The sequence below is a fragment of the Corvus moneduloides genome, chromosome 18 (genome assembly GCF_009650955.1).
Source record: "Corvus moneduloides isolate bCorMon1 chromosome 18, bCorMon1.pri, whole genome shotgun sequence".
NCBI classification, from domain to species: domain Eukaryota; kingdom Metazoa; phylum Chordata; class Aves; order Passeriformes; family Corvidae; genus Corvus; species Corvus moneduloides.
Window position 1 is genome coordinate 2,007,556 of NC_045493.1, and position 21,009 is coordinate 2,028,564.

At 59.0% G+C, this 21,009-nt stretch overlaps 2 protein-coding genes across 5 annotated transcripts in view; one reads left to right on the forward strand and one right to left on the reverse strand.

The window, feature by feature from the left end:
- The first annotated feature begins 1,626 nt into the window (after positions 1-1,626).
- TESC (tescalcin) lies at positions 1,627-8,816 on the forward strand. Of its 4 annotated transcripts, none has more exons than XM_032128245.1 (8): positions 1,629-1,757; positions 5,233-5,302; positions 7,195-7,275; positions 7,579-7,640; positions 7,726-7,787; positions 7,857-7,964; positions 8,384-8,431; positions 8,568-8,816. In XM_032128245.1, the coding sequence occupies exons 1-8, from the start codon at positions 1,700-1,702 to the stop codon at positions 8,643-8,645; spliced, it is 567 nt and encodes a 188-aa protein (XP_031984136.1). In that variant the 5' UTR covers positions 1,629-1,699; the 3' UTR covers positions 8,646-8,816. The 4 variants fall into 4 exon arrangements, with proteins under 4 accessions (XP_031984137.1, XP_031984135.1, XP_031984136.1 ...); XM_032128243.1 differs by having other exon boundaries at positions 1,630-1,757; positions 7,501-7,640; XM_032128246.1 differs by lacking the exon at positions 7,726-7,787 and having other exon boundaries at positions 1,627-1,757.
- A 4,760-nt stretch (positions 8,817-13,576) lies between these two features.
- Positions 13,577-21,009, reverse strand: part of FBXW8 (F-box and WD repeat domain containing 8) — a 57,426-nt gene continuing 49,993 nt past the window's right edge. Inside the window, 3 exon segments of the mRNA XM_032128335.1 lie at positions 13,577-15,163; positions 15,828-15,944; positions 17,959-18,132. Of these exon segments, the coding sequence (XP_031984226.1) occupies positions 15,019-15,163; positions 15,828-15,944; positions 17,959-18,132 (436 nt within the window). The 3' untranslated portion in view covers positions 13,577-15,018.

Sequence of the window (21,009 nt, forward strand, 5' to 3'; positions counted from 1 at the left end):
CTCTCCCTTCCCTTTCTGTGTCACCGGCCACCTGTCCTGGGGACAGAACAGCCCCGGTGTTGTCATGTAAAAATCCGGAGGGTGAAGGAAAAAAATTCAGAATGGGGAAGAGGGGGCTGGGAAGGGGCAGGAAGTGAGGAGTGGTCACTGGATCGTAAGGAAAAGCCAGGGCTGGTTCCCAGCTTTGCCACTGGGTGTTGGCACTCAGGGATGTTCCAGGCAGTGCCATTCTCAGGTTTCCTCCGGCAGGGAGCGAGGCCCGGGAGCAGCAGCATCCCTGGGAGCTTTGTCCACCCTCGGAGGCTGAGGTCTCGATGTGCTGCTGCTCCAGGCCAGGCTCAGGAGCTGCTCGTGCCCTCCAGCAGCACAGGGGCAGGGAGGGACAGCTCCTGGATCCTCCTGGGAAGCGCTTCCAACCCCTTCGGACCTATCCCGACACACAGGGACACACTGAGAGCGCCCTGAGCCAGCCAAGGGCAGGGGGTGAGGCCTCTGGGACAAACCACGGCAGTTTGTCTCCAACCTTTGCAGGGAAACCAGGACCCTCCAGGCCAGGCAGCCCTGCCGGGGGGCAGGGAGAGCTGGGACATGAGGGGAGGGGAGGGAAGGGCTGGAGAAGGGTCCCTGGGATCTCCTGGTCCCTTCCAGGCCACCTCCACCTGCACACAGCTGGCTCCAGGTACTGTCCTGACTCCTGGGCATCCCCCAGGGATATCCCGGCTCCAAGGGCCCTGCCCCACTCCCTGGGGGCTCTTCCCCCACGGAAGGGAACAGAGTGCTGCATGTCTAACCCCCCTCTTACCCTCCTCCTCCCGCTGGAAGTACCTGGGCTGGCCAAAATTCCACATTGGATGGAAAACTGCTGGCCCAGGAACGGAGGGTGAGGAGCCCTGAGCCCCAGGGCCCCCGACACTGACAGCTGAGGTTGCAAGATGGGGACATCCCTCCTTTCTCCGTTTTTATTTATAAACAGGTATTTTCCTGGACAGCTGGAGGCTGGAAATGATTTCATTCCTTTCCTGTTTGTATTTGGCTTTAAACAAATAAACAACACTGACTTGCTACCTACTGCCGCGGTGTGCTGTGCTGTTTGAGCTGCCTCCCAACCCTCTCCTTCCCTCCTGGAAGGGCTTTGCTCTTCCCCGCGCCCGTGGGAGGGTGACGTGTCCCTGCCAGTGCCAGTCTGGCAGGGAGGGCGATGGTGACAGAATCCCCCCCCTCTGCACGGGGCTCTGCCAAAACTCCCTCCTGGGCAAGACCCTCCCCCCTCCCTTTGGGGGTCCTGGGTCTCCTCTGTGCATCCTCCTTTGTCTGTCCCCATCCAGGGTGGCACAGCCCGGGCAGTGCCAGGGCTGGGGCAGCCGCGGGGCTCAGGTGGGAGCCGCTGCAGGGGCTCCACGGCGAGCCCCCGGCCCCCATTCCCGCGTTGGGATCCAGGGGGCAGCTCCGTGCCCTTCTCCCAGGGACCGCCCCAGAGCCGCGAGCGGGGCACAGCCGGGCTCCAGGTGCCACCAGCCGCTCCGGGGCTGTCCCCGCTCCCAGCGGGTGCCACCCCCGGCGCTCCCGGCGCTGCCTCTGGGCGGGGGCGCGCAGGGACCCGGGGCCGCCGCGCCGCCGCCGCCTCCTCGCCGCGCCCGCCCTTAAAAGCGGCGGCGGCTCCGGTGCAGCGCCCGCGGCGCCGCTCCCGGCACGGCCCGGGATGGGCTCCGCGCACTCCGTGCCCGCCGAGATGCGGGAGCTGGCGGACAGGACGGGCTGTGAGTACCGGGGACCCGCGAGCACCTCGGCCGGGCGCTGCCGCTGCCGCCCCCCGCCTCACCCCGGCCCGGAGCCTCCGGCCGCGCTGCCGGAGGGAACGCGGGGTGTCCGGCCCCGCAGGGGACACGTCACCCGCGGGGGTGCAGGAGGTGTCACCCGGGGAGGGAGGGAGGGGGGTGTACAGGAAATGTCACCTGGGTGGGCGGGGGGCTGCAGGAGGTGGCGCTCGAGCAGGGAGGGGGATGCAGGACGTGTCGTGTCACCCGCGGGGAGGATGCAGGAGATGTCACTCGGGGAGGGTGCAAAGGTGTCACCTGGGGTGGAGGGAGAGCAGGATGTGACACCCGGGGGATGGCGCGGGGACAGGGGATGAGAGGAGAGGGTGTAGGAATGTCACCAGAGAGTCCCCGGCGCCACAATGCCACGAGCCGGGACGTCGAGCGGCCACACGTGCGAGCCCCGGCACGGCTCTGCCCACCCGCGCCACCGGGGCAGGGAATTGTCCCCGCACGGCTGCTCTGCCCCGGAGCCACCGGGCCGCGGCACCTCGGGGCTGTCCCGGGCCGCAACCGCAGGGGAAGGAGCAGGGACACGGCCCAGGGCTCCCCGCAGGGGTCGGGACGTAGGGCGGGGTGGTCGTGTCCTTCCTGGGAAGCGTCACCGCTACAGGACGTGGCGAGCTCCGGGCACGGAGATCGGGGAGCTCCCATCCGGATCCTCCGGCTCCGGCCGTGCTGAGCGGCTGCGATGGAGCGAGGGCTGAGGGGCCGCTCTGCCCACGGCCAAAGCGGGGGTCGAGAGGGTCCAGTGCTGCTGCTGCTCCTGGGGTCACATCTCCTTTCATCCCTTCTCCTCCTCCCCCAGGAAGGGCTGAGCCCCCCGCACCCCACTGAGCACCCCGGGCTGGACTCAGGAGCTTGGGGAGCCCGCGGGGTGCCAGCCTGGCAGCCCAGGATGGGAGGAGGTTTTTGGGGTACCCCCTGGCCCAGGGACCCTGCAGCAGCCCCTCAGGCACAGGTGGCACCTGCCCCGGTGCTCCGTGAATCAGCCCCAGGAAGGGTTGGTGAGGGCAGCACCTAAAAATCTCATTGGAACCAGAGCAGGGAGGGCAGAGGGAGTCCCTGACTCCAAGCCACGACTGGGGTGCACGTCCTGTGCTCCCGGTGGGATTCACAGAGCTCCCACCGTGCTGTGGCTGCTACCAAACCCCCTGGGAATTCAGGGCATCTACAGCCCTGCTGCTGCGGTCCAACCTCGTGCGGGGCATTGCAGCCACCCTCGGTCCCCTGGGAGGAGCAGGGACAGGGCAGAGCCACCTGGACGTGCCCATGGCCCGTTCCTTTGCCTTGTCCCTCCTGGAGGGGCACCCTGAGGGGCTGCTCGGGGCACTGGGGCCGGTTCCCCTCCCTCCCTCCCTCTGTGTGCTCCATCCCAAAGCTGCAGCAGCGTCTGTCGGGGGTGAAGCGGCTCTTCCCGGGATGCTGCGGCCATTCCCTACACCCAGGCTGGTCCCACGGGGAGGGCTGAGCCCCCCAGTGCCTCTTTCCTGTGGGATGCCCTCTGCTCAAGCAGCACAAACCACACAAGGCTGGGAACAGCTGGCCCAGCTCCCTTTGGTTTAAATCCTGTTCTCCCCCCATTAGCGGAGACTGCCGTGCTTGGACACGGGCCTGTAGCATCAGGATGCTTCTCAGGGACACGAGCAGCCTCTGCTGCCCTTGAGCCAGCCCTTCTTCCAGCAAAGCTTTTGCCTTTTGTGCAGATTTTCCCTTTTTTCCTGGAAAGTAGCCGAGCGCTGCCACCTTTCACAGGACAGAGCGATCCTGAGAGACCTGAGAGGTAGACCTGGGATTAGGGAAAGAGGGAGGAAAAGCCTCAGCCAGCCTTGCAGGGCTGGCCCAACCACGAGCATCCAGCCACTGACCCCAGTTCTTGTTCCTCTTGGTGCCTGGGACATTTTTCTGAGAGATCAAAGCTTTCTGGTGTGCACCCACATCCCAGATGCTGAAGGCTCGGTGGCCCAGCTGCTCCCATGGTGACAGCGATGTCGTCAAAGCAGGAAGTGAAAGGTCACTGCTCCATGGCCAAAACTGGAAAGCAAAGTCCGAGAAAAGTTCCCATGAGTGCAGCAGAGCAGCAGCCAGGAGAGATTAGGGGAGAAAACATCCAATGGATGAATCAGTGAGGCCTGGGCATCATCACCTGGGGGCCAGTGGGGTTAAGGGGGGTTGAAGAAAGGGGGTTTGAAGCCCGTCCTGCAAAGGTGCTGCCGGGGATCCGGGCAGGCCCAGGGCCCCAGGACCCGGCCCAGATGGGTTTCCAGGCTGTTATCAGAGGTCTGTGGAGGCTCAGCCTCGCTGATCAATACCGTTGCTATTTCCAGGCTGTGAAGCAGCAGTCAGGAATGCAAAGGACATTATTTAAACATCATAAAAGGCAGCTCGGGAGGCAGCGAAGCCCAGCTCCGACCCTGCTGTCTTGCAGCAATTAACCCTTTGCAACCCCTCAGTGATACTTTAATGTGGTTTTCTGTCTCTCCATGATGCCAGGGGTGGCTGATTTCCAGCAGCCAGGGCAGCCCTGCTCCGTGCCGGGCCCCAGCCAGGGCTGCAGGAGCCTGTGGGTCCAGCTGGTGCCCAGACAGATTCTCCCCCAGCTCCAAAGCACTTCCCTGGCTCCTGGGAATGGCCCCTGTCAATATTTGCACAAGAGTCAGGCCCTGGGGGGGTTAGAGCTCAGTTACAGCCCCTGGGGAACAGCTGGGGAAGATAAACTCACATGTGCCGGGGCTTAGGACAGCGAGGAGGTGCTGCTGAGCCTCAGGCTGGAACCCCAGTGCTCGTGGGGCTCAAAGGGAGCTGCTGGTCCCCCCTTCCGGCCCCTGCCCCGGGATGGGGTTAGTGCATCCCTGCGGCAGTGCCCACCGCGAGGCTTTGTGGCTCACCCCAAGCAGTGGCAGCAATTTCAAAGCCAGGCGTTGATTCTGGGGTGCTGCTGTGCCCCCTCCATGTCCTTCCCTCTTCTCTGGCCAGGGGCAGGTCCCTGCTGCCAGGATTGCTGATCCCAGAGCTATTCCCTGCAGCAGCCATGGCAGTGGATGTCCCGGGGCAGGTCAGGATGGTGCCGACAACCCCAAACAAAATGGCCAAGCCAGTTCCAAGGACTGACCCCAAGGATCCTGACCTGGGGACTGGGATCCCTCTGTGCCATTCCGTGCCATGCTGGGCCAGGGAATTTCCTGCAGACCAGGACAGGGGATAAAGCAGCCCTTGGCACCACCCTGCAGCCAGCACGGGGCATGCAGGGACACAGCCGGGCCTCGTGGGGCTGCATGGGGCCACCAGAGGGGAATGGGGTGGCACAGCTGTGCCCAGGACCCTGCCTCGCTGCTGGGGGTGTGGAGACAGGCACAGAGGGGTGTCCCGAGGGTCCCCTGGGGCTCAGCCCCTGTCACCTCTCTCCTTTGCCTGGCAGTCACCTCTGAACAGATTGAGCACCTGCACCGGCGCTTCAAGCAGCTGAGCCAGGACCAGCTGACGATCCGGTACGGCAGCTCCAGCCCCACGGCAACTCCAGCCCCACGGCAACTCCAGCCCCACTGCAGCTCCAGCCCCACTGCAGCTCCAGCCCCACAGCAACTCCAGCCCCACAGCAACTCCAGCCCCACTGCAGCTCCAGCCCCACTGCAGCTCCAGCCCCACGGCAACTCCAGCCCCACTGCAACTCCAGCCCCACGGCAACTCCAGCCCCACTGCAACTCCAGCCCCACGGCAACTCCAGCCCCACGGCAACTCCAGCCCCACTGCAGCTCCAGCCCCACTGCAGCTCCAGCCCCACTGCAACTCCAGCCCCACTGCAACTCCAGCCCCACTGCAACTCCAGCCCCACGGCAACTCCAGCCCCACTGCAACTCCAGCCCCACGGCAACTCCAGCCCCACTGCAATTCCCGCCCCACGGCAACTCCAGCCCCACTGCAGCTCCAGCCCCACTGCAATTCCCGCCCCACGGCAACTCCAGCCCCACTGCAGCTCCAGCCCCACGGCAACTCCAGCCCCACTGCAGCTCCAGCCCCACTGCAATTCCCGCCCCACGGCAACTCCAGCCCCACTGCAACTCCAGCCCCACTGCAGCTCCAGCCCCACGGCAACTCCAGCCCCACTGCAACTCCAGCCCCACGGCAACTCCAGCCCCACTGCAGCTCCAGCCCCACTGCAATTCCCGCCCCACGGCAACTCCAGCCCCACTGCAGCTCCAGCCCCACGGCAACTCCAGCCCCACAGCAACTCCAGCCCCACTGCAGCTCCAGCCCCACGGCAACTCCAGCCCCACGGCAACTCCCGCCCCACGGCAACTCCAGCCCCACTGCAGCTCCAGCCCCACTGCAATTCCCGCCCCACGGCAACTCCAGCCCCACAGCAACTCCAGCCCCACTGCAGCTCCAGCCCCACGGCAACTCCAGCCCCACTGCAACTCCAGCCCCACGGCAACTCCCGCCCCACGGCAACTCCAGCCCCACAGCAACTCCAGCCCCACGGCAACTCCAGCCCCACTGCAGCTCCAGCCCCACTGCAATTCCCGCCCCACGGCAACTCCAGCCCCACTGCAGCTCCAGCCCCACTGCAACTCCAGCCCCACTGCAGCTCCAGCCCCACGGCAACTCCAGCCCCACTGCAGCTCCAGCCCCACTGCAGCTCCAGCCCCAGTGCCGGGGCTGCCCAGAGCATGTCCCCCCTTCCCTGGGCTCCCAAGGGTGCCAGTCCAGGGCTGTGATTCCGAGCGTCCTTCCCCGGCCGTGCTGAGGCAGCTCTGGCAGCGTGGCCTTGCAAATAATCCCAGGAAAACCACAAGGACGCAGCGGCCTCGGAGCTCTGGCAAACACCTCATCACCCCCCAGCTTTAAAACCAGTTTTGGGGAGGGAGCAAGCGGGACCTGCCGCTGCTCTTGTTCTCTCCGGGGTGGCTGCGCGGGGAATTGGGCACCTCGGGAGAGCTCCGAGCCCCCGCTGCTGCTCCCCCCCTGCCGGGGGTGATTTCTTGCCTCATTTGCTTTATAAATCGTGGAGAGCAATGACCAGCACGGGCTCAGCACGAAGCCGAGGGGAGGCTGGACAGCAGGAGCTCCTTCCTGTGCCTTGCCGAGCCCTGTTTGAGGCCTTTAGCCCGGGAAAACCCTAAAAATCATGGCAGAGGGAGCCATGCAAAGGGCCCCGGCGTCATCCTAAGGGCTTCCCAAAGACCCGTTTTAGTGGGACAAAATCCCTGAGCACAGACTTACTCCCAGTGTGAATGGCAGCAAAAAGGGGTTTTTATCCAAAACCTCTTTGTTTTTCCACGATTGCTTTGGAAGGAAGGGGTGGGGTCTCCCGGTGGCTGTCGGAGCCCCTCCCTCCTCCGCGGGTCCCTCACGCTCCGGGCTGTCTCTGTCCCTTTCGCAGCAAAGAGAACTTTGACAGCATTCCCGACCTGGAGTTCAACCCAATCAGAGGGAAAATCGTCCACGCCTTTTTTGACAAGCGGTGAGAACCCCCCAGCACCCGGGGAGGGATGATTTATCCTCTGGAAGCAGGATGGGGCTGGGCAGGGATCTTCTCCCCAAAGGCTGGGGTGGAACCGGGTGGAAAATCAGACATTTAAGCTGAGTCTTAGTGACAAACCAGTCCTAAAGCTTTGGGGGGGCATGTGATGGGCTTGGGAGTGGGTGGCTGGGGGATTCCCATCACCGTGGGCTCCGGCACCCCCAGGAACCTGCGGCAGGAGTCGGATGGGCTGGCGGATGAGATCAACTTCGAGGACTTCCTGACTATCATGTCCTACTTCAGACCCATCGAGATGAACATGGATGAGGAGCAGCTCGACCGGTTCCGGAAGGAGAAACTCAAATGTGAGGCTTTCCCAGGGCCTGGGGTTTGGGGCTGGGGTGGGAAGGGTCTGCCCTGACCCTGCCACGCTCCTCTCGTCCCTCCCAGTCCTGTTCCACATGTACGACTCGGACCACGACGGGAAGATCACGCTGCAGGAGTACAGAAATGTAACGCGTGGCCCCTCCTGCCCCGTCCCCCCCAATTCCCTGGCCTGGCGCTGACCCTCTGCCTTGCAGGTGGTGGAGGAGCTGCTGTCGGGGAACCCCCACCTGGAGAAGGAGTCAGCTCGGTCCATCGCCGACGGGGCCATGATGGAGGCAGCCAGCATCTGTGTGGGACAAATGGTGGGAGCCTGTGCTGGGAGCTGCTTCCCTGCTCTGCCAGGGCCCCACTGAGGGGCTGTGGGGGCATCAAGAATGGGGCTGGAAGAGGTCCCTGCTTCCCAGGGCACCTCCCCTGTCCCAGAGCTGCTTTGGCCAGGGATTGGTTTTCAGGCAGCAGCTTCCAGGGTGGTGTTTTCTCATGAGAAGAGCCCAAGGGGGATCAGCAAACAGTATCCCATAAACTCCATCCTTACTGCTCATGGAAAAGGCTGTTCCTTGCAGCCTTGGGGGTTTGGGGACCAATTCTGGGCTGGCCATGGGGTACAGGGCAGGGCCAGCACTGGGAACCCACCTGTCCCTCAGCCCCAGGGGACAGCCCTGGGCCACCCCTTCCCACATCACCCGGGGCAGCCTCAGTGTTTCCTCTCTCACCACGACAGGGCCCGGACCAGGTGTACGAGGGCATCACCTTCGAGGATTTCCTGAAGGTCGGTGATGTCTCCACTCATGTCCCTGGGAGGAGGGACTGGGGTGGGCAGAGGGACCGGGGTGGGCACAGGGAGCTGGGTGGGCACAGGGAGCTGGGCTTTGACCCTGGCGCTGCTCAGCCCCTTCCCCTGGCAGATGTGGCAGGGCATCGACATAGAGACCAAGATGCACGTGCGCTTCCTCAACATGGACACCATCGCTCACTGCTACTGAGGAGGGCAGGAGGAGGAGGATGAGGAGGAGGAGGAGGAAGAGGACCCAGCAGCAGCTCCATGTCCTGGCACCTGGCTCCCAGCTCCATGGCTCTGCCTGTGCTGGGGCTGCCCTTTGCTCTCTAGAAACATCAGAGGCTTTTATCTGTAATAAAAGATATTTCTCTTTTTAGTCCTCGCTGAGAAATACTCAGTCCATCCATCACTCCTTGGTGGAGTGTTTCCCTGAGCAGAAAGCCTCCACAAATCCTGGTTTCCCCACAAATCTGGATTTTTTAGCCTCTGCCACACGCTGCTCTGGGGAAGGAGCTGCCCAGCTTGGACTGATCGATCCCAGGCCGTGGGGACAGGCAGGGATGGGGATGCTGAGGGGCAGGAGGTGAAGGCAGCACGCTCAGCCCCTAAAAGGACAACCACATCCCACTCTGCATCCTACAGTGAAGGTGATGGCAGCGACACAAGGAATATTCCCAGTTTAATCCCAAACCAGCACCCCGGGCTGTGCCTGCCGGCCAGAGCCAGGCAGGAGGAGCCCGGAGCAGGCAGCAGGGACGCGGGGACGCGGGGACGTGGGCTCCTGGCAACCAGGTGGCTCCTGCCCCCACATGTTCCCGCTAGAACAAGGCACCGGAGACGAGGGGTTGTTTACTGGTATTAATAACTGGATGGCTCCAGGCGGGTTTCTGTCTCTAAGGCAGCCTGAGCTGGGGAGGGAGGGAGGGAGGGGGAGAAAAAAGGGCAATGGCTATTTTTAGAAAAGCAGGGAAGCTTTATTTGTTTTATCAAAAAATAGCTTCCCCCGGTGACACGAACACGCGGTGGGAACAGCCCCGCAGCGCAGCCGGCAGCGGGAGGGGCTGCAGGCAGCGATGGGTGCGGGGCCACCCGGCCCTGCTGTCACCCCCTCCCTCCATCCCTGCCTCAGGGCAACAGCGCTTTTTCCCTCTTTTCCACCTTATTGGGGGTCTCTGCTCGGGCACCCCCACACCGAGGGCGCAGTGAGGGCTCCCCTCCCAGGCTCTGTCCCCTCCGAAGCCCCCGGTGTCGGTTCGGAGCTGCTGGAGCTCGGTGCGGAGCAGCTCCCGGAGCCGCGGCAGCGGGACAAGGACCGCGCTTCCCTGCCTGGAGGGACCTGCTCTGCTCGGCTGCACCGCGGCCGGCCCGGGGCTCAGCCCGGGGCCGCGGGGACGGAGCTGGGAATGTCCCACAGAGCCGTGGGACGGCGCTGCCGCCGCCTGTGGGGTTGGTTCAGGGGCTGAGGTGCTGGCAAGGGGAGCTGGAGCCGGGCTGGGTGGGAGAGCCGGGGATTGGGAGGGGATGGAGCTCCCGGCTCTCCCAGAGGAGCCGTTCGGGCCCTGCAGGGCTCCTGGTGCTCCCCATGGCCCGCTCTGCGTTTGCAGGGCTCTGGGATCCCCTCCTGCTCTCCTCGGGCTCCTCTGGGCACCCTCGGGCATCCCCATCTCCCGGGCGCCACATCGGCATCGCCCGGGCAGGGGAACCTCCTCCTCCTCCTGCTCCTGCTCCTGAATCTCTCATCCTGCCCCTCCTCTTCTCCGTGCCAGACCCTCCGTGCTCCCTCCCCACCCCGTGCACACGAGGGCACAACATCCAGCTCCTCCCCAAATCCTCAGGTTTCCGCAGCCGAGCCAGGCTCCTTTCCCTGTTTTCCCACTGAAATTTCCACACAGACACTGCGGGACCATCCCACTCCCTAATCCAGCTGCAAGCTCCGTGCTCCCAGTCACAGCGCTGGGTGTCTGAAAGGTCCTTTTCTGGCCCTAGATCTCGCAGCTGGGGCTGCAAGGGTTGCCACAAGATCAGGGTCCCACTCCCCCTCCACACCCCAATTTCCTTGGAGGAATCATCCAAGAGGATCCACACCAGCAAGGGCTGGGTGTGCCCTGCAGTGCAGGGAAGGAGAGGGCAGGAGGAGTGAAGGGGATGGATGAGAGGATAATTATTATCCCTTGAGCTAATTAGCTGCTCCCTGGATATTCTGTTAAGTGGCAAGGAAAGTGTGGGAGTTTGGGAAGCAGAGGAAGGGCCCAACACAAACTGGCTGCGGCGTTCTCTCTTTGCTTGTGTTGGGAATTCTCTGCGGGAAATGGGATGAGGGGAGAGCAGGAGGGAGAGGGAAGTTAAGGCTGATCCTCAGCCCAGCAAAGGAGCCCCAGGGCTGGCCAGGAGCATCACTCCCACGGCAGGCACCAACACGGTGTTGATGTTGCACACAGCAAAGCCCAGCGAGAGAAGGAGAATAATCCTGGAAATCACAGGAAAATCTGGCAGAGCCCCGGGAAACCTGGCAAGGGCGACACTTCTGCTGCAGCAAAATCCTGCAAAGTGTTCCATAAAGGATAATGGTTCTGCTGTGGGGCCAAGATGCCAAGCCCTGGGATGTGGCACAAAGCTCCGTGGCAGATCCCAGCAGTGGTCAGCAGAGGGTAATTGGAAAATTGAAGCTGCTTTATTGGAAAACTCCAGGGAGGCTGATCAAGGCTGAGCAGCATCGGAGAGAGCGGCAGCTCCTGGGATTGGAGAGGGGGACTGAGTGACCCCAGCACTGAAGAGGGACACTGAGTGACCCCAGGACTGCAGGGCAGGGCCTCGGGGCAGGTGGGCATTGGAACAGAGGGGACACAGCTTGACCCATCTCCCCACTGCTCCCCCTCATCCGTCAGCCACGCTGGAGCTTGGGGATGGCAGGAGAGACCAAACAAGGGGACACCTGCCCAGGGAGGGAGGGAAGAGCAGGAGAGCAGGAGGCAGCACAGACCCCACAGCCAGGGAGCCGGCAGCCACTTGCAGCTGGTATTTCTAAGCTGAATTTTGGGGAGCTCCTCGTTCCTTTGAGGGCACTGTCCGAGGCAGTGACAGAGGAACCCCCCACCTGAAGCTCTTCCATGAAGAGGAATTTGGCCCTGAGGCTCGAGGTCCACATTTCTGGATAAAACTCTGCCAGTGGTACAAATCCTGACTCGGAACAGGCTCTTTCCCCCGGTTTCTCTTGCATAATCCACCAGTACTTCATCTGCTTATGGGGTTTGCAGTCACTGCTGCCCCACCTTCCCCTCCGGCAGCAGGGACCAGTCCCAGAGGTACCTGAGGGGACAGGGAGGGGCTGGGAGGACACCAGCTCCAAGTACCTGGAGGTTTTAGGGCCATCCACAGAAGCTGGAAATGAGCAGGCAAATGCCACTGGAGGAAAAGAGGGGGCAGAGAGGACATGAACAAGTTCTTGCACCACTTCAGTGCCCCTGCGTTCACCCCTCTGTGACAGCAGCTGGGACAGGGAGTGACAGAGGAGGGCAGGGCAGGAAAGCAGAGGCTCGGTGGGAAAGGCCACAAGGTGGGAGAGAAAGGGAGTTCAGAGTCCCTCTCTGTACAAAGAGCACCCCCTGCTCCTCCTCCCACCACTCCCCAGATCAGGAGAGGGATGGCAGCCCCCAAAACCCCGAAATTGCTCTTCCCGCATTGCCAAGGTGATTGAGGACACAAAACAGAGGCAAGAAGCACTTTGTGGGGCCTGTGCTGCTGGATTGACCCAGGGTCAGAGGAGGGGCACTGGGGATTTTCCAGCAGGGCTCTGCAGCTGTGTCCTTCCCACCAGGATGGCTGTGCCAGACGCCCCTGGAGCTGCTCCTGCGGCCACAGCTCCGGAGCCGGGCACGGCTGGGGGTGTGATACACACACAGCTCCCCTTTGATCCCACATTCTCTTTGGAGCAGGGATCCTTCTCTGGAGGACACAGACATCTCTTTGTAGCTGAGGATCGCTGCCACCAACAACAGACACTAGAATTCTCGAGGCTTTTCATGCCGAACTCTGATGCCTTTGGACTCTTTAGCTGTCCCCGAGCACCTGGCCTGTCTGAGGGCCACCAGCCTGGCAGGTGGCACCAGTGTGAGCCCGACCTTCAGCCTGACCTCTGCCAGCTCAGTCCACACTGGTCCAACGTGTCCTGACTGCAGCTCCTCCACTCCAGCCCGAGCCCATCCAAGGCAAATTTGTCCCTTCTCAGTGCCCACCCCTGACCTGTGGGACACAACACTGGGCCCCTCCCGGCCACTGACCCGTACCAGTGGGCTGGGAAGCTCCAAGCGGCTTCTATCCCCAGTAAAGGTTGGATGGCGACCCCATTTCTGCTCTTGAAATGAAGGAAGAGGCTCCATTTCAGTGCCCCCTAATCCCAAATCTCAGCGGCCTCGCTGGTGGTTGCTCCACTCCAGCACAACACTAATGAGCAGCCAGGGAATTGGGACAACATCCCTTCCCAAAAACTCCCGACACTGGATACTCTCCAGCAGCCTGAGCGCCCTCATCTGCACGAGGAGTGCACACAACCCTCTGCCATGGTGCAACCTTCCTAAATTAACTCCACACCCAGGGAAAAGGCCCAAGGGACCACAGCCCTGGCAGAGCTGCATCCAGACTGTGAGCTGTGGGGACAGAGAGTTCCACCTCTGCTGGAGCTGGACTTGTACCCAGAAAGCAAACACCTGCTCATGCAGGTGCTGCAAATGCCCTTCCCAGCAGCTCCAGGACCTCCACATGAGCAGGAGCAGAGGGAGAAGGAGGAATGTGGAGGTTGACTACGGGAAAAGGGGCTCACGTGGGCACCACACGAACTTATCTGTTCCTTGCAGCAGGGAGATGAAGGAGGAACAAAGCTGTTCCCAGATAATGAGGCGAGATAAGGAGAAGGGAGAACAATGACATGGGAGCTCTCCCGGCTCAGCACATGGCAGAAGTCACAGGGTTGGAGCAACCCCCAAAGTCATTTATGCTACAGAAACCATTATTTATTTGTCAGGTTTCGGCTGAACTCTTGTCCAAACTGTGTATCCGTGACACTTCCTGCTCTTCCAGGAATGGAGGGAGGGAGCTGGCTTCCCAGAAGGGCAGGGGAATAAAAAAAAAGAAGATCAAAGCTTTATGAGAGATCAAATTTATTGGTCAGACAGAATAGCTTTGCCCCTTGCACTTTTTGCATATCCTTCACATGGGAAAAGGTAACTTAAATACCTAAAATGTGAAATTTTGGCTTAGGGGTCATGGGAAAGGAAGGAAGAGCTGTGAAATGCAGCTGAGGGCTGCCTCAGTGACTGGACAGGGCTGAAGTGCCAGCCCAGCCCCTCTCCCGCAGGTCTGGGCACATTCCCACACCTCTCCCCAGTACTCGGCACTGATTCCACTAAGCCAGGAAAAAGGTGCCGAGTTAAAACTCAACCTCAACTTAAACAGAAGTGACACAGCTTTGCTTTGCACCAGTGAGTTTTACAAGGGCAAATCACAATAAAATCATTTTACATCAGTAAAAAGATCCATGCAGGACTGGAGCTCTTGTTCCCCAAACTGGTTTTACCTGTCAGTACTACTTGGGCTTAAGGCAAAGCCTCACTCCTCACTTCCACCTGAACAGCACCTCCTGCCCTTCACCTGCCGCTTCCCCACAGCTTTGGGGCTCAATACCCAGGCACGGCACTGCAGCCACGTCATCCCTGCTGTTCCATGATCAATTCCCAGCTTGGAAGCAAGGACAGCACTGGAAACCCTCCAGGTGCTGTGGAAGGACATGATCCAGCAAAGAACACACCTGACAACCTGAGCCAGCCCTTTGTCCCAGTGAACAGGGGGCAGTTCACCCGAAAAGGCTCAGGAACAAAATCCCACAGACAGAGGTACATATACAATTAGAAAACATTTAATCCAGGATTTTAAAGAATTAAAAAAATAATTTACTCTAAAATAATTTTGATGTGTGTGTGGCCTGCTGAGTTCCCAAGCATCCAGCCTGGCCTAGGGAACCTTCCCCTCCCTCTCTCCATCCCAATCCCTCTCCCAGCCACTGTAACCTTTTGTGCATGGTCCTGTCCTGTTCCCAGGCACATTCCAACGCACTCCAAGGAAAACAAAAATGAGCAGCTCATTACCAGGAAAGACATTTCAAACATGTGGCTCAGCACATGCTTTTCCCGAGTCCTTGGTGATTCTTTTCCCTCTTGGGGTAGGCCAGAACTCCTCAGAGAGCTCCCAGCCTCCCACCCCTCCAGTGTCCCACTCTGGCTTCCCGACCAAGACGGGACCTGCAGCATCTTTCCCACAAGCAGCAGGAATACTTTTGTTTACCCTGCAGTGCTCCCTTTCCCTCCTAAGCCTCTGCACTCCACCAGGCTGGACCCCTGGACATGTCCAGAGAACACCACATTCCAGAGGGATGCTCCAGAGCAGCCACGCTCTGTTTGGGTTCACATCCCCAGGCCTTTGGCAAATCCCAGCCCACTGGTGCAGCCAACACCAACTTTTGGGTGCTTGTCCCACATGGATTTTCCTTCACCCGTGGCCCTGACTGGCCCCAGAAGCCGAGGGGTCCCCTAGATGCTGTCGTAGGGCACCGCCAGGCCGATGTTGTAGTTGTAACCTGTCAGCTCGTCGTAGGAGGAGCGGCAGATGGGGAGGACGCTCTCCACAGCCAGCTGGTCCACGGAGAACTCGTAGCAATAAATGATCCCTCGGTACCTGCACGGAAAACAACCAGCACACACCATGTCACCTCAGTGGGAAAGCAAACAGAGGTGGAAATCACCATAAAAATCATCTGAACTGAAAAAGGCTGAAAAAACTGATAAAAACCCCCATCCCTTCTGCGGGAGGCTGAGCACTTTTAAGCAGGAAAACTCCCTCCTGTCTCCTCCCAGGGACCCAGCAAGGCTGGGAAGGGCTGGTGAATCATTCCCTCCAGCCCTGCAGAGACGTGACTGTCATCTGCTGAAACATCTCCAGGCTCTCCAGCACGGGGGAAGATAAATACACTGGTATTTGATAGTTCAATTAGCACTAACAGCCATTTGAGATGCAAATACCAAAACCTGCAGCTTAAATGCCAGCAGTTTTCCTTTAGGAGGAGACAGCATTACTAATATTTCGAGCATGGAGAGGGCTGCATTCCCTGCCTGGCTTCAGTGGACTTTATGTTCCCCTGCTGAGAAAAAAAAAACATTTTTTTTGTGCTCAAGCGAATCAAGAGCCAATTCATCGCTTGTTTTGTAAACCTTACCCTTCAACTTTTGTTCAGTTTTATTTTTTTGCTGCTATACCCCCTCTGTAAGTGCTCTGCGTGATGACTCAGGTGCTCAGGGCGCTATTTAAAAACAAAGCACATTGCTGAGGGCTGGGTCCTCACTTGCGGTGCACGCTGGGGTCGTCGTCAGTGATGCTGGAGCCTCGGGGGTTCTTCTCCTCGGGGATGTTGGCAGTGATCAGACTGTGGGAATTGAACCACACGTAGCGGACGGGATGTCTGGAAAACAACCCAGAGCACGGGGTGAGGGGCCACCTGCACCGGACTTCCAAAATCCGAGTGCTGGGAAAGGAACGGCTTTGGATTAAACACGGAGTGGTTGAAATCAGCGGCCTCCCTCCGGCCGGAGGCTGGGAACCCGCACCTCTGGCTCTTCCCGCCTGGAGCAGATCCCACATCTTCTATCCCCATCTAGTGGGCTCTTCCCAGAACACACGAGGAGGCCAGAAAATACGCTGGAAAGCTGACAGGGAGGGATGGATGCGGGCTGCGCTGGCTGCTGGCTGCCCTAAGGACTGCAGCGCTCCCGGGAAGGGCAGGATGCTTCCCAAAACGAAGGGGAAGGACACCCCACACACCCATGCGCTGAGGTGGCTCAGAAATGCACCACAAGGCACAAGCTAAGAACCACGGAGTGGGAAGGGACCCACAGGGACCATCCAGCCCACCCCAGGCCCTGCACAGACACCCCAACAGCCCCAGCCTGGGCATCCCTGGCAGCGCTGTCCAAACGCTCCTGGAGCTCTGGCAGCCTCGGGGCCGTGCCCATTCCCTGGGGAGCCTGGGCAGTGCCCAGCAGCCTCTGGGGGAAGAACCTTTCCCTGCTCTGCAGCCTGAGCCTGCCCTGGCCCAGCTCCAGCTGCTCCCTGGGTGCTGTCCCTGCTCACAGAGCAGAGATCGGAGCTGCCCCTCGGGAGAAGTTCCAGCTCCCTGGGGAGGATCTGAGCTCAGTGTTCTCTGCTCCAGCTGAACAAGAGCCCTCAGCTGCTCCTTGTGTGGCCCCTCCAGACCCTTCCCCATCCTCGTGTCCCTCCTTTGGACACCGAGGTCAGGTCTTCATTCCTTTCCCTCTCAGTGGTGAGTACCTAACCCCAAACCCCAGAACAGCACTTTCTGTTCAAGCAGGAGTCACTTCTCTCCTCACATGAGGATGGCTCATCTCCACACCCCAGATGTGTCTCCTGTCACCTCCCTCAGCTCCTGCTCCTGTTTTCCATCCCTGCCATGGGGATAACAGCACGTGCCTTATCTAGGAATGCCTTTTGATTGGAGTGATCCCTTCTGATTCCTCTCTAGATTAAGCAGTGTTTTCTACATGTTTAATCGAATGGCTTCGCTTTGAGCACACCCCCGAGCTCAGCCCTGCCCTGCCTGCCCCCTCCTGGAGCACCACTAATGAGCATGCCAAGGAGACAATCAATGGAATATTGTCCTTAATGCATCAGCCACATCACAGCAGCCTTTATCATTCCCAGGGTCAACACAGAAAGTGATACCTGCTATTAATCAATGACAACTCCAGCCTGAACTTCCCTGCCTGTAAATACCTCATCTAGCTCCTCTTTGGGGAAGATGCATTAAAAAAAAAAAAAGAAATCAGGATTTATCTGTTCATTTTATGGATATCACTCAGACTTACAAGGGGCTAAATCCTCGAGTCTTTATCCAGACAAAGTCCGGGAATTGTGCTTTGATCAGGAAATCTTCATTTAGCTGTACAAAGTGTCAGCTCCAGGATGCTGATCTCTGCTTGTACTTTCAGTGCTGTGCTCCTTGTGCTCGGTACAAACTGGTGTTTCAGTATTTAAATGAGTGTAAATGCTTCAATCCTCACCATTGAGGGAATGTGTGGATGAGGTGAACAGAAACGCAGGGATTGTGCTGGATGCACTGGATGGAGACAGCCAGAACCAGTCGTTCTCAAAACAGCCAGTCCAGCACTTTAAAATCAAGGTCCAACAACTAAACTGAGGTTGGGGATGGGGCAGGGAGAAGTCACTGACTGAACTTCATGGAAAATCCAGGGGAAGCAACTGAACACCGACTGAAACACTCAACTAATGAGCAGAAAGGCCATGACAGCTGAAGGGCCCCCACAGAAACACACAGCGCTCCAGGCGGGGAGGCACCCTGTCCCCAAACCACACAGAACTCCCAAAAAGTCCTCTCATTGCCACACTCCTGCCAGCCCCGATAACTCCCAGGGCCCAGCTTCCCCCCCAGCCCGAGTTACCTGGCGTGCATCTCCCAGAGCTTGGTGCCCATGCGCTGGTCCCACACGCACACCAGGCCCTCCTCCCCTCCGCTGATGATCTTCCACTCGTCCATCTGCACCGCAGACACCCCCAGCTGGTGCGCGTACAGGGAGCACGCGGCCTCGCCACGGCGCACGTCAAACACCCTCACCCTGAAGGGAAAAACAGGGATAAAACCAGCTCTGGACATGCAGCCTGTGGGTTCTGAGAGCACAAGGACTTGGGGGTTATGGAAATCCATCGGGGACAGCAGCGGTGCCACTGCTGCTCCAGGGCTGGAAGAGCAGTAGGGCCCATCCTTCTCACCACTGGATTTTCACCCTGACTTCTGTTACAGAGATCTTTTCCAGGCAGATTTCTCCCACCACACAGGAGCTCTCTGAGTCTTTACAGCTCCTAGGACCTAAAGAGGGCTCTGGGCTCTCAGCACAGGAAGGACCTGGAACTGCTGGAGGAATCCAGAGGAGACCACGGAGCTGCTCCAAGGGCTGGAGCCCCTCTGCTCTGGAGCCAGGCTGGGAGAGCTGGGGGTGCTCACCTGGAGAGGAGAAGGCTCCAGGGAGAGCTCAGAGCCCCTTGCAGGGCCTAAAGGGGCTCCAGGAGAGCTGGAGAGGGACTGGGGACAAGGCATGGAAGGACAGGACACAGGGAATGGCTTCCCAGTGCCAGAGGGCAGGGCTGGATGGGATATTGGGAAGGAATTGTTCCCTGGGAGGGTGGGCAGGCCCTGGCACAGGGTGCCCAGAGCAGCTGTGGCTGCCCCTGGATCCCTGGCAGTGCCCAAGGCCAGGCTGGACACTGGGGCTTGGAGCAGCCTGGGACAGTGGGAGGTGTCCCTGCCATGGCAGGGAGGGGGACTGGATGGGCTTTAAGGTCCCTCCCAAACCACTCCATGATTCTATGAGTCCACAATATGAAATAAAAGTGAAATTGGAAAAAGCTCCTCCCTCTGTGCCTCCCAAACCATCGGCAATGCCATGAGGCATAAAACACCTGTTTTGGGCACACTGTTAACACATCCCACCCCTGGTACAAATCCACATCCACTGTGGAGGAGGCGTGGTATTATCAGGATCAAGGAAAGGATGATTCTTGCCAAGATTTCAGAGGAGATTAAATGTGTGGCAATTCAAAAAAGACAGGGAATTACAAGTTTGACTTAATCACCAATACTAAAACAAAGCACCCAGCAACCAGGATCTGTTTTGACTTCAAAAATGCAACTGACTGTGGGCAGCTTTTAGGACATCTCATTTTCAGATATTATTGACCCCTCAGACAAAGCATTTTGAAAGAGAAATTAAGTGAACACTCAGCCAGAAGCAGAACTACAGAAAAAGAGTTTAGGATTCCAACCACTTCTACAAGGCCACAATACCAGTTAGAGCTAATGGTGTTAAGTTTTAAACCTGGCACATATCACAAGGGAGTGTGGGGTTTGATCCTTATTTATCACGACTGAGAGCTAAAGCAAAGCACATAAATGAATAAAAAATGCAGCAAGTGAAAACAGAAGGAAAGGGGAAACATTGAGCTCAGATTTGAGAAGAAGCCAGAGCAAGTTCCTCCCAGCTGATGGCTATCAGGAACAAACCCATCAGGTCCACATTAATTCCAGAAAAGGCCAAAACACACTTGTTCCAACACATTAACTGCACTTCGTTCCATACCCCTGCTACGATCCTAATGGTGCTGCAAGTCCTTCCTTTCCCCTTCTCCAGCGCAGATTGCATCATATGATTTTACAAGTAACACATTTCAGGGGCTGAGAGAAAAGGCAGCAGAGCAGTCCAGAGCTCCAGCAGAGCAGCATCCATCTGACACAGAGGAAAACACGCTGGAGCAGGGCGAGGGACGCGCTCCGCGTGGAACGGCCCAGCCCAACAGCGGGAGCAGGGCAAGGATTCCTCGCTTCCCCCAGCTCCAGCACAGAGGAGCTCTGGCCACAGCCCGGGGCTGTGCTCTGGGTGTTTGAAGGGCTCACTCCTGGAGCTCTGGCCACAGCCCGGGGCTGTGCTCTGGGTAAGGACAGGGCCTTTGGAAGGGCTCACTCCTGGAGCTCTCCCTGATGCCCTGTGTGTATTCTCACAGCAACCAAAGCTGCTCCTGTTTGGAAAGCACAGCTGGAAGCCAAGATCTGAGCCCTGCTTATTCCATGAGCAAGCACCCAGCTTTCAGGCAGGTGTCGGTGCTGGCACAGCCCTGGAAGAACCAGAGGCACTTGTGCTGCTCAGATGTGCCTTAAAGGAAAAAAGGAACAGTGTTTTGCCAATCCCACGTGATGCCCTAACACAGACCTGGCCCAGCATCTCCTGCCTGGACAGCTGGGCTCAGTAGGAGCACTTCAGACTCATCCCAGCTCCAGGGAGGTGCTCTCATGGCCAGGCTTGGACCCTGCTCTCAGACTGCCTTGGGAGTGAGCTGCCTTGCCTTCAGGAGAGCGTGGAATACGTTTGGATCCACACCTTTCTGGGTTTGCCATGTGTTTGCTGTCCCAACACTCCTCACCACTCCAGCTCCCACCAAGGAAAAGCAGGATCAGCACATGCTCCCTGCTAGGAGGCCTCTTGCCAGAGCAAAGCACAGCTCAGGAATCAAATCAATCAGCAGTGCTTCAGCAGGAATTTCTGAGGGAAGGACAGATTTTACAGGTCCTACCAAAACCACTTCATGAGCATTACTTATCAAATTCATGGTTTTGAGTAGAGCAGATTCAAGGGAAACTGGGTATTTAATTCAAGCAATAAGTGTTCCCTCTGGCCAGCAGCAGCCTGAGCTCCCATGGCAAGGTCCCTGTTTAATAAACCCACTCCATAATATGGCCGTGGAGATCCCAGTCTTGTTCCACGTGTGGATGCCCAGCACATCACACGAGGATTTGACCTCTGAAATACTCTGGTTCTGCCTCCTGGATGCCAAACTTGTCTTCCAAACTATTAATCCCTAACTCCTTGCTGTTCTAGTGACATCCTTGAACTCAGTCAGTGCTTGAGCTGAAAGGCCCAAAAGCTTTCCGGAGGGGAAGGGCA